This window comes from Natrix helvetica, assembly GCF_964273705.1.
Source record: "Natrix helvetica genome assembly, chromosome: 5".
NCBI classification, from domain to species: Eukaryota; Metazoa; Chordata; class Lepidosauria; order Squamata; family Natricidae; genus Natrix; species Natrix helvetica.
Genome location: NC_138551.1, coordinates 59,590,783 through 59,606,925, shown reverse-complemented (window position 1 = coordinate 59,606,925; position 16,143 = coordinate 59,590,783). Strand labels below are relative to the sequence as shown.

Here is a 16,143-nt window from a genome sequence, read left to right as displayed (position 1 = left end):
TTATTCTGAGGCCTGATGTGAAGATATATCACAGGCATTGTAGGCATTTAATTAAAAGTAAGCTTGATTTTAATAAATAGGTGTGGACATAGATATAGATCGTATATAGAGAGATATATGGACTATTTAGAAGCAAGTTGTTAGGAATTGGCAATAAAGATTACATGATTCAAAGAGATGTACCTGGTTCTCTGGTTCTCAATATTTCAGTTTCCTCATAGCAGCCCTGATTTAAACATGTTTGGATAAGTGGGGCACCTGTCAAGCTCAAGAAATCAGGAAGCAAGGTGGTTCAAACCATTCCAGGTTTATTGCATGCTACAAGAATTGAACTACTAAGGTCAAAGCAAATTGGAGGCAGGTAAGAGTCAACAGAATTCAAGGTTGGCTGGACTTAAATCATGTATGGACACGAAGGGACTCAAGATTGATTACATGCTTGAACCCTCCCTCAGGTTCAGCCTGGTCATCTTCTACTTCTTCCATGTCACTTACCTGATTTTATGACTTTTCCTATAACAGTCTTTAAGCAAATGTTATGACCATTAAATGAACCAATGCTTTGCTATGGATCTGGTTTTGCCAACAATCAGAAGTAAATACTGACTTTCAGCAAAATCATCACAAAACAGTCCTGTGACCAAAGTTCAGAGGTGAGCTGCTGCCGATTTGGACGGGTTTGCACGTATCGGTAGTTCGGACCACTGCTTGGGCCTGCCCCCCCCAATCCCCGCCCCGGTGCTATACCATCCTATATATCTCAATTTCTGGTTCACTTAGCCTACCCACATAGCCTAGCTGATTTCCACACTTCTCCTGCTCTACTCACTGCGGCTGCCTGAGAAGGTGTGCTGGAAGCCACGCAAATGACATTGCCATGTGTTTGAACCTGCGCGCAAGCGTGGAAGGCACATGAGCTCACATTTTTGGTTTTGCATTAGGCAAACCAGTTGTTAAATTATGTGAAGGCCACCTCTGTTGCAGTTATAAATGCAACCTAGTGGTTGAGCACCCAAGTATGGTCACATGACCACCAAGGATTCAACCATCATAACTTTAAATCCAGGTCGTAACTTTTCCCAGTGAGGTACTTATAACTTTGAATAGTCACTAAGCAACTTGCCATAAGTCAAGCACCACCTCTTCTTTTCTTTTCTTCACTGTATATTATAGAAAAAATCGACTTTAGTCAAAATGTGTGTGACAAGAAATAATTTTGTTGGCCATTTTCTTTCCAGGGATATTGAAATCATATCTCCCTAAGTAGACGGATCCTCTGCTTATCACCTATAACACTTCTAGGCTGTCAGACTTCTGAATGCAACATAACACCACAATTAAGTTTAATATGATAGCGCAATGTGCAACATGTTCATACCGATGTAATATAATATAATGTTACATACATATATGTATATGGGAATGTGTGGTAGTTATTACCTATTTGGGTTTAGGGATTATATTTCTTTCATTTATTGAGTTATTGAGATGTGCTTTGTGTTTTGGGGGTGGGGGCTGCACCAAGGGAGGTTCATTCAATTTCATTGTACACATGTTGTGCATTTACAATAAAGGTTTGGTTTGATTTGATTTGATTTCTAATTTTGTCATCAGTTTCTATGTACATTGTTCTGTTCCATCCTCCCATTTTAACATTTGCTTTTCCACTGACATGAGAGTTTGTGTCAGCGAGAGCCAGTGAAAAAACTTGATTTGCCTTCCCAATAGTATGTTTCTTCTTTTATATGTTGTTTTGTATGTTTACGTGATAGAGAAGAACTTGTTTGATTGTCAAATTTGTTCTCTCCCTATTTTCATGGAAGAAAATTTCATTCAATCCAAATCCACATAAGCATGCATAAGACTGACAAAGCTGCATACAAACTCCAGACTATTCTTCACTTGTTGAGTTTCTTTTTCTAAACTAACCCACTAACTCAAACATTGTAACTTTTCTTCACTGGGGAGCCGCTTCAGTCCTTTGATCATTTCTATTGATCTTCCTATAAGTTCACCAACTCTCCCATTTGAAAGAATTGTTAAAGCAGGGATCACAAGGAATCAACATCTCTAAGAAGTTTGAAAGTCTGGAGCTGCTCTCATCCTACCTCAAGTGATAATTGTATTTATTGAACATTATCACCCAAGGTGAAAGCCTGATGTAAAAAATGCCAGAGCAGATTTGAGGTAGCTGACAACTATTGTGAAGCTCAAAAGCTTGCGCGAGTCCTTACCCTTCCCAAAAGAGAGTGTAAGAAAGAGAAGTAACCTTATAATTTAAAAATAGGACTGTTAGTTGATCTTTCTTTCTTTTTTCCAAAAATGTTATTGGTTTTTATACATTTATGGGGAAAAGTAAGGGGATGTACAAAAAAATTTGGCAGCTCCCACACTAGTGATAGAAATCCATCCAAAACTCACAATTTTTACAATCTTAAAAACAAAATATAAAAGATAAGGAGAAAACAAAGTCTTATTCTATATTGTCAACCATGTGTTCATTCATTTTCCTTTGTCACTTTCTAGAGTATCACCAATACTGTCATTTCAAATACTTTTATTTTTGTGACTTGAGCCTTTTCGATATTGCTCCTTCCTCCCTGTCCCCAGAGGGAGCCTCAGCCCCCCCTCCTTAACTTGCACCTTGCTGTCTTTTCCACTACCTTCACTGTGTTCGTCCTCTGGGAGGGAAAGATGCTTTTTAATGAAGGCTTCCGCCTCCTGCACTCTATTAATTCTAATCCTGCTTCCCTCCCAGAAGAAGTTAGTTGATCTTTCTTATATTTTCTGGGAATGACAAACCAGGGCTGTGCTCTGTACTTTTGATTGCTGACAGTGTAGCATGGCAATACATTCACTTTCTTTTAAGCTAAAAAAAACCAACAGCCATAAGTACCGTCATGAATTGTTTGTCTTTCATTTTAAAACGGGAGAGAATGGTAATGCATGCTGAAGTGTAATATCTCACCACAATTTTCCTTCCACAGTAATAAATGATAAACATATCAGTGTATCTATGAATGTTAAAATTGAACTTTATAAGTCTGCACTTATACATTAGAATTACCTCACTCTATTGCCAGACCACCTAGAAAAACCCATCTTGGTCTGATTTCCATAGAATGCCAAAACCTTTACAGACATCATCTCATTTATGAAAGAGTAAGTCAAGTGCAGACATTTAACTGAAGTGTTTAACATACACTCTTAATAAAAAGCCATTAGTGTATTGCTAACGTTCTCCACATAAATAAATTTTTATTCTGCTTTTAAACTGTCTTACTCTTTGCCTATAATATTCAGTGTGCATTTACAATCAATGACTGGAAATAAATCATGTTTATTTCATCCCCGTGACCTTTTATTGTAGTATGTTCCAATCGGTTGCCTTAGCTGAATAAGAGATTTTAGCATTAATCCAGCTCATTTCCCACTCCCCAAATTGCTATTCAGCTCCTGGAGCACATAGACCGCCACCCACTTTCGTCGACTGACTTTAAAATGAATGGAAACCTAAAATGTTGTTTGTCGTGTTCCTCTTCTGCTTTAATAAGATTGTATCTATTTGTTCTAATAAATTAATCGGTGCTCAAACCATCCCATTCTGTTGGGCCTCAAAGTGGCCTTCTTTATTACTTTTATCAATGCCATTTTGATCTACTTTGTATCAAACTTTAAGAAAGTAATTGCGGAGTACAATATTATATTACACAGCACCTTGTAGATTAAAGGTGCAACATAAATGATTTATAAGTGTGTTCCACGCTGCTGTAATTGTCTTCCTTTTAGGCAATTTCTTTACTTGTCCTGTGGGACAAAATTGCTCTGAGTGGTGAAGCACGTGCCTTGAATTTCTTGGGAACTTGATTTTAACCTTTTTGCTATTTAATGTGGAGTTGGAATTGCTTAATGCTGTGGGTACCCAATTTTTTTGAGTCAGTGGCTGTAATACCCCTGTAGAATGTATAACGGGACAAAAAAGATGGTTATAGCAAAAGATGGGCCAACAGAATTTAAAAAAAAACCCAAATCCTATCTATTTTATTGATATGTGGATCCATTCTCTTCAGATTTATCAAAACCATATATTCAATTGCAAGTTATTTTACTAAAAATTAGTGGCAGCTGAACAGTACTTTGGAGGCTACACTTAGGGGTTTATATGTTATCCCAGGAACAAATTCTGTGTTTTTCACCTAACTCTAAGAAAGGGATAGCTCTATATTTGCATTGATGTATTAGAACTTTCCCAAGCAAGGTTCATCTCAACCCTTGGTCAATGGACCAACTCTAATTAGTTGAGATGACATTTGGGGCTTTGATGTCACAGCAAGGGTCAACATCTATCTGATTTTTGTTTAAAATGGGCTTGATATTTGTATAGGAAACAACTGACAAATTTTAATGGTTTAGGTTAAGATTTTGAAGTTGAACAAATATACAATAATAAAGTATGGCATTGTTTTCAAGAGAACAAATAGGCATATCAAAACACTTTTCCCCTCCAGCTTAAAATCTAACATTTTTAAAATAAGAAAAAAGGTAAAACATTTTTCCCAATAGATCTGTCATATCTTTAACAAAATTAAGAATCAAGATTAATTAGATTAGGCTTCCAACAATAGAATTATGGACATTTATTAATATAGAACAAATATATATTCAGGTAGTGAATATAAAATTGTTCCAAAATTGTCAAAAGAGCTTGATGTGTTCCAATACTTCAAGAAGGAACAGTATCCTTATCCACTTATAAGAGCTGAGGTGGCACAGTGGTTAGAATGCAGTGCTGCAGGGTACTTCTGCCTGACTGCCAGCTGCCAGCAGTTCAGCAGTTCAATTCTCACTAGCTTGACTCAACCTTAGATCCTTCTGAGACCAGAAAAACGAGAACCCAGATTGTTGGGGGCAATATGCTGACTCTGTAAAACGCTTAGAGAGGCCTTTAAAGCTCTGTGAAGTGGTATATAAATCTAAGTCCTATTGCTATAAACAAGACACAAGAATTTTTTCTGCATCGGTCTTATGTGTTGCTTCTCTTTTTTCACTGGTCTATAAATTCTATTGAAACTTGCACTCTGTTTGCACATGCCAAGGCATGCAAGTGAAAGAACTTACAACTAACTTTTGCTGGCATATCCTAATGTGAGAATCGACTTAAGTACATTTTCAGCATGTTAATTCAAAGCACCTCGTAGTACAAACTTACATTTCAAAGAGACTGCTGGCTTTCTTATGGACAGCTATTTGAGCCCTAAAACAGATAAACTTCTGGCCTTTTTTGAAATTTAAAAACAAAGCTAAACAAAATGAATACCAATACATCCGTCAAATCATGCAAGACCCATACAAGTTTTCCTTCAGTGCTTTCATTTGCATCACACTTTTCTTTTCACTGACAAAAATTGCATCTTTGATGCAATTCCATTGGCTGATCTTCAGATTCATTATATGAAAATTACAAGGCTTGCTAAACATTACTTTATGACTATCCAAATTATGTCAGAGGATGATAGCTTGACAGAAAAGTGGTAAATGTTACTAATGTTATGGCTGACTTATAATTGAGATTGGAATCGGTAACCAAAAGAAGAATGCGTGCCTGAGCATAGGAAATGCGCTTTTTGACAGAAAGTAAGTAAATTTATTCCAAGTACAAGCTTGGTGGTTTCTGATTATAGAGTACGTTTGACTCTTTTGACAGGGAATGTTGAGATAGATGGGAAGGAAGCATAAGGAAGCAGAGATTAATGGCTGACATTAATGGAAAAGAAACAGGTGGAAGCGAAGGAAAGTGGAAGAAAAGAGCTGTAAAGTATAAAAACAGCCACGCTAGCAATGAGAAAAAAAATTATTTGAAAAAGGCAAAAGTAGACATGACATTAAATGCCTCTGTAAGCATTCACTGTTTGCTTTTAAAATGTAAATAGAGGCTACTAGCGACCAATAATTATTGAGATTGCAGGAGATGAAGTCCAACACAAACTTCAATTGATGCAGAGAGTGGCAGCTCAAGTATTGCCTGGCAGTGCATATATTGAAAGAACCTACTATGGTTCCCCCAGTTCTGGATATTGAGAGAGGAGGAGGGTTGTACTTTAGAATAGCCAATGCCCTCCGCTGGTGGCTTTCTGTAAGCTTGAAAAAGCTTGAGATATGAATTGCCACCATTGATTAGTGCTGGTATTTGTTTATAGGAACCGTGGTGGTGCAGTGGTTAAGATGCAGTATTGCGGGCTAAATCTGCCCACTGCCAGCAATTCGATCCTGATTGGCTCAGGGTTGGCTCAGCCTTCTCTCCTCACAAGGACCATAAAATGAGATCCCAGATTCTTGGAGGCAATATGCTGTTTCTGTAAGCTGCTTAGAGAATTTTGTAAAGCTTCATGAAGCGGTATATAAGTCTTAAGTACTATTGCTATTATGTATGTAATTTTGTTCAATGTGGTTTTAATTAATAAAGTTTTGATGTACTGCCTTGTATTGATAAATGTTGCACGTTCAAGTTGTTTCTGATTGCACTGAAGCTAAATCCAAATTATTTCATTATCAATGGGGAGGGGGAACCCTGTGATGGTAGAAATGTGTTATGTCAAATTAAAAATCACAGCAATATTAGCACAATTTTTGTATTATATTACAACATTATATTTAATTTTGTTGATTATAAAAAAATAGTTATGCAGTACGTCGAAAGTCACCACGTACAAGAGGTTCAGTGGTAAATAACTATAAGCAGTTTCAGGGTCACCAGTGTTTACAATCTAGCATTAAATGTTAATCCAATTACTTTTTAGTTTTAAAAAAATCTCCAAATTCTAAAAATATATATTCATAAATTCTGTTGTCTAGATGGGATTATATAGGGAATAAATCTCATTGGTACATGTGATTCAAGTGGACATTATGAAGTGCTGGTGTACTTCTAGGTAGAAAATCATGGTTTTCTTAGACAAAATGTAGTTTTTATTTATCAGATCCACTCCCTGTCTTAACAAAGGCAAGCTTGCTCAACCTCGTTCTAGATATAATTTGTAGCTTTTTCAAAACATTCCAGTGGTCCTTGGCTAATTGTCTTTTTCTTATTTTATATGTTAATTTTCATAATGAAGGCTTTGAAATCAAAAAGTGTTATCATCTCCATATCTCATATTATTTCTGTTTTTAACCTCAATTTTTAATGGAGAATTGGACAAATTAATGTTTATTTGTCTTATTCCCTTTGCTGTGGTGAACAGCTTTTTTTTTACTCAATTCTTATTGTTGCTTTGTTATTGATTCTAAAGGTTCTTCAGGAGAAACAACCATTTGCCTTAATATATTGCACGATTTGGCATGAAATATGTGAAGGCCTTGTTGTAATCAGGAAAGCAAAGATAAACCTCCTTGTTAGGTTCTCTTACTCTCTCTATTATCAATCTTATGTTAGGTATCTTTTCTTATGTGCCATTGTTTTTTCTGAAATCTGTTGGTGCATTTGCTGTTTTTCCATGTATGCCTCTACTTTTCTTCATGATTCTTTTTTTTTAAAAAAATGTATTAAAGAATCTTCTTACACCATAAAACCGTAAGAGAAAAAAATATATAACAAAGTAAAACTAGTACATAGTGGAAAAATAAAACAGGAAAGGAAAGGAAATATTATAAAGAGGCAGTCTCCAGTTGCCTTGACACTGATTATTTTACTTGTTCTCTCTTTCTAGGGTTACATTATAACTTTCTTCTTTTTCTTAAATAAGCTACCTTTTCTAATCTTTAAACCCGTTAACCATAGGTTCATTTTTTTCTTTTTTTCAGCAAAAAGACCATAAAGAGGTTTCCAATGACTAATAAATGTAGTTGTTGATTTTTCTCTAATCAGATATGTTAATTTTGTCATTTTTGCTATTAATTCATCTTTACTAATCATTCCTCTGTCGTAGGTATTTCAGTCTTTTCATGTTTGCTCATATAATAGTATCATAGCAATAATCACATATTAAATCTACTATACTTCTTTTCTAATTGATTGCCTTCACTGTGATTCTAAGGCAAAACTTTGCATATTGCATTTCAGTAATACTGCATTTTCTTTTGCATTTCCCATCTTTTCTGTAGCTACATGGAGCAAAATAACCCAGTATCTCTTCTACACTATTCTTTGATATAAAGATGTTAGCATTGTAAATGCCTCTTCTGGAGCTTTAAACAGTTCAAAGGTTATTTTGATTTGGTCACCACCTCCAGGTCACGTTGTGAAATTTCAGGGATATTTTTTCAATAAGGATCTTGTAGAATTCTGAAGTGTCTCATCCTTCAGCTTTCAATTGTGTTGTTTCAATTATGTCCATATAGTTTTCTTGACAACATATTATCTTCTTCCAGGTTTTGATTTGGAATTCTTTCCATTTGGTTTTGCCTGTCCTTCATCTGTTCTTTATCTTTAGTCATTCCCTTTTAACCATACTAGTGAGGGTAATAATCCCATTAGATGTTCCTGTTACTACTAGCATCACCAGTGAATACAGTTGTTGAATTCTTGAATCCCTTGGAAAACTCTAAATACCAAAAGAGTTTGAAGCTGATTTTTTTTGGGGGGTAGCAGTAGGACCTTGTATTTTGTCCCCTGAAGAGGTAGATAACAACATTTGAGAGGTATAAAAATAATTCAGAAGTGCCTGCCATCTTTGAAAGTATAGATCAATTCAATAATAGCTATTTTGGTAAGATAAAAATAATAATAAAAAGCATTTCCCAGTTGAATTGTAACTAACTTTACAATGTAGGCGTTGATCCCCTGTTGCCATAGCAAGCAGAACAGTGGACAAAAGAAAGAGAAAATAAGAAAAGAGCTGTTGGTTTAAAGTAGTAGAGCAGTCTTTGACTTGCTGCTTGGTGATTAATTTAAAGAGTCTACATTACTCTTTTATGTATAAGGCAAAGCTAATGTAAACATGCTACTATGAAGGCCAGGGAGATCTCAACTTAGTTTGACTTGTAAATTAATCAGTGTTTCTTATTTCCAAGAAAGGCTACAATTGTAAGCATACTTATTTTGAAGTCAGCCCTATTGAAATAAGTGAGATACTTTTGAATAAACATGACTCTTGGGACTTACGAAGCATTCTTACAACCCAGCTTTTTAAATACATTACTTCAAAACAAGTCACAAATAGTAGATTTCAAAAGAAATTACTACCAAGTAAATTTGCAGGTGGATACACTCTTAGGTAAATTGACCGCATGCAATTTTCATGCTCCAGTTATGGACTTGCAAATGAACTCTTTCAGAATCCAAGAGGGAGCAGATCTTTTTAGTACTGAAAAACTCAGGTGACTGGCCTTCATAGCTTAAAAAGCATTGTGCTTAGCCCTTACGGCTCTGAATTCAGTATCGCTTTATTCTGAATCAAATTCTCTTTTATTGGTCTTTGCATCTGATATACAGTTGATTTGGTTTTTTCCACTTGAATGCAGTGTACATTGTAACCTGTTGTTGGACAAATGAGAATATACTGTTGACAAGTCTGATGGATGCAGCTGGTAGCCAGAAAAAGCAGAAGAGTTAAACTGATTGCATTTTTGCACTCAGATGCATTTTTTCTGTTTATTGTTTGGGTCCTGCTGCTAAAAAAAACAGGTTGGGTGTTAAATCTTTTTAATCAAAACAAAAAAAAATCCCATAGAATTATGTATCATTGTTGTCTATGAATACAAAGAGTGACTAAAGGAAAAAATATGCTTTTAAAAAAACATTTTAAAGTAGTTAAGGTTGCTAACTTTTTATTCACCAACTGTAACTGTAACACTTTGTGCGGTGGCTCGGTGGCTAAGATGCTGAGCTTGTTGATCAGAAAATTCGGCAGTTCGAATCCCTAGTGCCACGTAACGAAGGGAGCTCCTGCTACTTGTCCCACGTTCTGCCAACCTGGCAGTTTCGAAAGCATGTAAAAATGCAAGTAGAAAAATAAGAACCACTTTTGATGGGAAAATAACAGCGTTCATGCACCTTTGGCGTTTAGTCATGCCAGTCACATGACCACAGAGACGTCTTCGGATAGTGCTGGCTTCTCGGCTTAGAAACGGAGATGAGCACTGCCCCCTAGAGTTGGGAACGACTAGCACATTTGTACGAGGTGAACCTTTACTGTAACTGTGCCTTTAATACTGAATTTCTACATAAAGCTATCATTAAAAACACATGATGCTAAAGCCACCAAAACAAAACATGAGCTTCTTGTTATTTCTGTTTGTCTATGGTCAATTATCTGGGAGAATTTTATCCCAGATTTGAGGAAAAGTGATGTTCAGGTAATAACCTGTATGAAAAACATTCAGCTTTGAGATACTTTTAATTTTATAGAGTACAAAATTTGGAAATATGGCATAGAATAGAGAGAAGCAACCTAGAACTAAAGAAAATTTTCATGACAATGAGAACAAATACCTAGTGGAAGGGAAGTTGTGGGTGCTCCATCCCTGGAGGATTTTAAAGACTGGACTAGAGGACTTCTAATGTTCCTTCCAACTCTGTAATTAAGTTTGAAATAGGACTGGTAATTAGGCACTTCCATAACAGTAATATATAGAGGATTATAAGACAGCACAGTTATGGTAAGAACATTTGTTCAGAAGGATCTGTTACAGCAATGCTTTCAATTCCCTGAACTCTTCTTGCTCCTCCAATTTTTCTAGAAGATCAGTATCATTTTAGCAGAAGGTCTCCGCATCAGACCTTTGTGTTAAAACGTGCATACTTCTTGGCCCTCTTGAGATTGTTTAGTTTGCCTGCAAGTTTGCAGACTTATTTGCAATGTTGTATTTATTTTTCACCCTTAATGTATTCCTGACCTTACTTCATCTTTCGCTACTAAAATAATCATAATTCAGTACTGTGAGGACAGAGCCTAATGAATGCGCTTTCTGAATTGTATTAACAAAGTTATTGCTTTGTTTCCATTGTCTAACAACATTGAAGAGTTTTAAGGGAATTAAGCTTTGATAGTTTGATTTTGTTTCATAATACTTAACTAATTATACATTCACCATAGTGGCTATACGTAAGGCATTTCCATTTTCAATCCAGGAAGCAATTTGTTTTTTTATGTAAAAACTTTTAATTAAAAGATGGGGAAAAATGGCTTTCAGAGGATTTGTAACTAGATTTCACATTAGGAAATGAATCCTGATCAATCAATGCAAAGCTGTTACTAGTTTCAGCAAAGTCTCTCTTCCATTTAGTAATGCCTGTGCTAAACATTTCGATTTTTGATGTCCCAACAGAATAATCCCAGCAGAACTACATTATCAAAAACTCAATGTCTCTACGCATCGCAAATCCAAAGGTTCTTTGGAATAGCCAATCTTAACTAATAAATCTCTTTTTTAACTGTCCTGAATTCTTCTATTTTGAGTAAAGATATAAATACCAAAATTAAATATCTGTTTATAAATGTTAAAAATAATCTTAATTTCATCTGAGCAATTGCAGTTTCAGCCTTTCTTTCCCTACCCACATTCTCTTTGTGCTTGGTATATATTATATTATTGTTAGCCCTAATCAAGCCACTGCAGGATGAAAGCCTTTCATTAAAGGCCATGGATCACACAGGTAGTACTTACATTGTAAATCGACTTACAACAGTTCATTTAGTGACCGTTCAAAGTTACAACAGCACTGGAGAAGCGACATGACTATTTTTCACACAACCATTGCAGCATCCCCATGGTCAGGTGATCAAACTTCAGACACTTGGACACAGATTCATATTTATGATGGTTGTAGTATTCCAATGACTACTGTATTCTACCAGGCTAATCTAGAGTAAATTGTTAGATAGATATTTTTTGGAGTTTGCAATGTAGGTTGAAAGAGTGATGCCTGGCCCAAAGTCACCTAGCCAACTTCTGCATCTAAGGAAGGTTTAAACCTGAGTCTTGCTATTCCTACTTTGTATTGTAATGACTACCTACACTGGCTCTAGTATACTGTGTATGTACAGTATGTATGTATGTATGTATGTATGTATGTATGTATGTATGTATGTATGTATGTATGTATATATGGATGGATGGATGGATGGATGGATGGATGGATGGATGGATGGATGGATGGATGGATGGATGGATGTATATATGTATATATGTATATATGTATATATGGATGGATGGATGGATGGATGGATGGATGGATGGATGTGATATGTAATTATTTGTGAAGTTCTTTATGCTTAATATCTGCTGTGAACGAATGTATGTATATTTAGTCTTTTAATCAGCCCTTGAGTGAATTTGCCATACATGTGAATGCTTATTATTCTTTGAACTAGAAATATTTCAGGTTCTTTGTCCAGGATCTCCTATAATTGGACCCCCCACCCCCCCCCCCAAAAAAGAGATATTTTACTTCTAGTATAGAATTGCCGTATATTCTTTTATACTTTTCCCTATTACTTGTGACTTAGGGATAGGCTGATACCTTTTAGTACAACAGTCACTGCCAGCTTTTCCATTATAAGTGCTTTTTACAGCTTTGTAAGTCAGCAGTAAAATGTACTTGTCCAATTTGAAGCTTGGCATGTAACATCTTCATTTAGAAGCTGACTTTTTCCCTCATCTGAAAATGTTCAGGAAGTAAAGAGATTAGGATGACCCTTTATTCTCTTTGTCTAAGTGGTATTATTTACAGGAAAAAATAGTTTCCTGGTTTTGCTGAGGTCATTGTTATTCTAGATTGAAAAGTAATCATTTTTCTTATGTGGGAGGTTTTGTCCCAACCCTTTTCTTAAGAACTGCCATTGTTTTTATATGCCAATATCTTTTTTCATATATGAAATTAAATACCATAACAGTCATTTAATCCTGTTAATAAAATAACACTTGGTCTACTTGGTTGGTTGATTTATTGCCACTCAATTAATACTGGTAAGATCTAACCAAATCAGTTTATGGAATATAATTAAATACAGCCTTCTTTAAACGATAAAGATGAAAATATCCAAAATTTAAAAAACCAAAGAGATGTAAAAATAAATGCTATAGACATAGCATTGGAAAAAAAATTAACCATATGGCTCTCTAATATTGATATACACTTATGCTCGAAATATGCTTAGCATTTAAAAAAATCAGTATGCTAGAAATACTAATATGTAGCAAAATATTTATTTTATCTAGCAAAATAGCCATAGCTTAGACTTATAAATCACTTCACAGTGCTTTGTAGCCCTCTATATGCATTTTACAGAGTCAAGTTGGGGTGATTTACATATTACCCCAACAATCTGGCTTCGCATTTTACCAACCTTGCCGGATGGAAGTCAACTTTGAGACTTGAACTCCTGGCAGTCAGCAGAATTAGCCTGTAATGCTACCTTCTAATATTATTGCACCATCACACAGGTTTCTATCAATTAAATGATATTATGCAGACTTCCCAATAGGGTTTTGAAAAAGGCAGATCATTAATAAACTACCATTTGATGTAGGAACACTGGGAGTAAGGATTCTGATTATTATCTTGGAGTAAGAATTTGAAATACAGAATGTAAATTTTAGGATCAGATTAGTTCATAAGGCTAGCTGTGAAATCTACTACTACCAGGAATAAAATAACTGTCTAAGAAAAGAAACACTGTGGAATCTCCTAGGTATTTTCCTCCTTTTTTTGTCTTAAAAATAATTTTAAAAAATAAGCATGTAAGAAGAGGTTATTTGCCAATGTAAATGGCAGAAGGCCAGATGGTGATTTCATGTAGTGACGTTTCAGAAAGCATAGTGATATAATGGTATTGCTTTAGCCCAGTGCTTCTCAATTATTTTCTGTCATGCCCCCCCTAGGAAGAAGAAAACATTTCGCGCGCCCCCCCCCCCCCGCGCGACTGTAAATAGTATAATTTGTCTATAAAATTGTTATAAGTACACCTCTGCATAACATAGCACACCGGTCTTTCCTCGTCTCCCACCGTAGTCACATGCTTTCTTTCCTCTTTCCCTCTTACTTGTCTATCCTTCCTTCCACCCTCCCTTCCTCCTTCCCTTCCTTCCTGCCTCCCTTCCAGTTCCCTCCTTCCTCTTTCCCCCTGCCTGCCTGCCTTCTTTCCTCTTTCCCTATCCTCCTATCCTTCCTTTCTCCCTCCCTCCTTCCCTGCCTCCCTTCCAGTTCCATTCTTCCCTCCTTCCTTCTGCCTCCTTCCTGCCTGCTTGCCTTCTTTCCTCTTTCCCTCTTGCTTGTCTATCCTTCCTTCCACCCTCCTTTCCTCCTTCCCTTCCTTCCTGCCTCCCTTCCAGTTCCCTCCTTCCTCTTTCCCCCTGCCTGCCTGCCTTCTTTCCTCTTTCCCTATCCTCCTATCCTTCCTTTCTCCCTCCCTCCTTCCCTGCCTCCCTTCCAGTTCCATTCTTCCCTCCTTCCTTCTGCCTCCTTCCTGCCTGCTTGCCTTCTTTCCTCTTTCCCTCTTGCTTGTCTATCCTTACTCCCTCCTCCCTTTCTTCCCTCCCTCCCTGCCAGCAGCTCCTCCAGCATCCCAGCTGGAAGCAGCAGCACAACAGTCGCCGTTACCAGGGGCGAAGGGGTGGCGGTGGCAAGATCGGGCGACCGCCGCCCCTTTGTCCCTTCCCCAACAGCGGCTGTTGCGCTTCCGCTCCCAGACGGAATGCTGGCGGTGGAGCTGCTGGCGGGGAGGCGAGCTACCTGCATAAAGACGCCGCCGAGGGCATGGCAGAATATATCCCGGCTTGAAGTGGCAGCGCTGGGGACTGCTCAGAGACTCATCAGAGCCGCGGGCTGGAGCTGTGCAAAAAGTCTTCTTGGGCTGGGGGGGGGGAAGGGAGGGAAGCCTGGGACAGCCATGCTTCCCTCCCTCCCACCCCCGCCCGAGCAGGCTTCTTGCACAGCTCCAGCCCGCGGCTCCAATGAAAATCCACAGTCCGAAGTGCTGCCACTTCCAGGCGGGATATATTATGCCTCGCCCACGACACCGACGCCGTTGCACCCAGATGGAAAGGGAGCCTTCGCGCCCCCCTTTACGGAGCCTCGCGCCCCCCCAGGGGGGCGCGCCCCACTATTTGAGAACCGCTGCTTTAGCCCAAGCAATACTTCTGAATTATATGATTGGAATAAAAAGAGCTAAGAAGCTATTAGGATTTCTTCTTTCAAGGGAACCATCCTTCATATATCAAATTTATCATTAGACTCCTTATTTGCCAATGCCATTTGGATGGTTATTGAATATTATTTAAGATAGACCTTGACTATGTGACTACCATTGGGACCAGAATCTTGGTCATTGAGCAAAGTGAGATGCTAGTCTTTATTTTCTTTGAGAGCAAAAAACAGATTTCAACTCACAGAAGGCTTTCAATTCCTCTTTGTCCACTTCACTTGGAAACTTCCTTCCAGCTTCCCAATTGACTTTTTGGGGAAGCTAGCATGGAAGACTGCAAATGATGATCACATGATCACAGGGTTCTTGGCAACATGATGGCAACAAAATTCAGGCCAAACATCCATAATATAGACATGTAACTGGAGAAGGACATTATTTTATGACAGCTGGAACTGCTCTATCACTCGTAAAGCATCCTTTCCAAGACCATCATAATTTTGAATTATTATTAAACAGCCAGTCATAAGTCAAGGACTATATGTGTAACATTAGCTATAATGTTTTTTTCACTTTTTTTTTTTGCTTTGTGATTTGTGACCAAAATCTCTAAAATCTCTACTTTTAATCAGAATGTTTTGCTATGTATTTTTGTTCAATGCTAGCAACTGCATGAAAGAAAATTGCAGCTTTTTTTTCCAAATGGACCAGTGGCAAGATTAACCAATAATTGAATTTATTAGGATACAAACATATAATTGTACAGATAGAGTACAATGAGAAGACAATCATTATAGTAATTCTAGGTCTCTATACATACATAGCTATTCCTGATAATTGGTTTGGAAATGTTTACTTAACTTTTGGGAATGGTTTTGGTTTGGAAATGGTTACTTAACTTTTTATGCAGCTCAGTGATGTATTCCACCAATATTGGAAGCAAAACGGAGGCCTGTAGTAATGTTTTTTTATTTTTCTACAGGGACCAAAGCAGAGTTTCAATGAATCTATAATAACAGAACCCTGTGTGACTGGGGTAAGTTCTTGCATTTTTTGAAGCAAT

At 37.1% G+C, this 16,143-nt stretch overlaps 1 protein-coding gene across 3 annotated transcripts in view; it reads left to right on the top strand.

Moving 5' to 3' along the window:
* GFRA1 (GDNF family receptor alpha 1) overlaps nucleotides 1-16,143 on the top strand; it is a 446,222-nt gene that overhangs the window by 420,847 nt on the left and 9,232 nt on the right. For all 3 annotated transcript variants that reach the window (XM_081954381.1, XM_081954380.1, XM_081954379.1), the window contains one exon: nucleotides 16,063-16,116. In XM_081954381.1, the coding sequence (XP_081810507.1) occupies nucleotides 16,063-16,116 (54 nt within the window). The remainder of the gene's footprint in view (nucleotides 1-16,062; nucleotides 16,117-16,143) is intronic.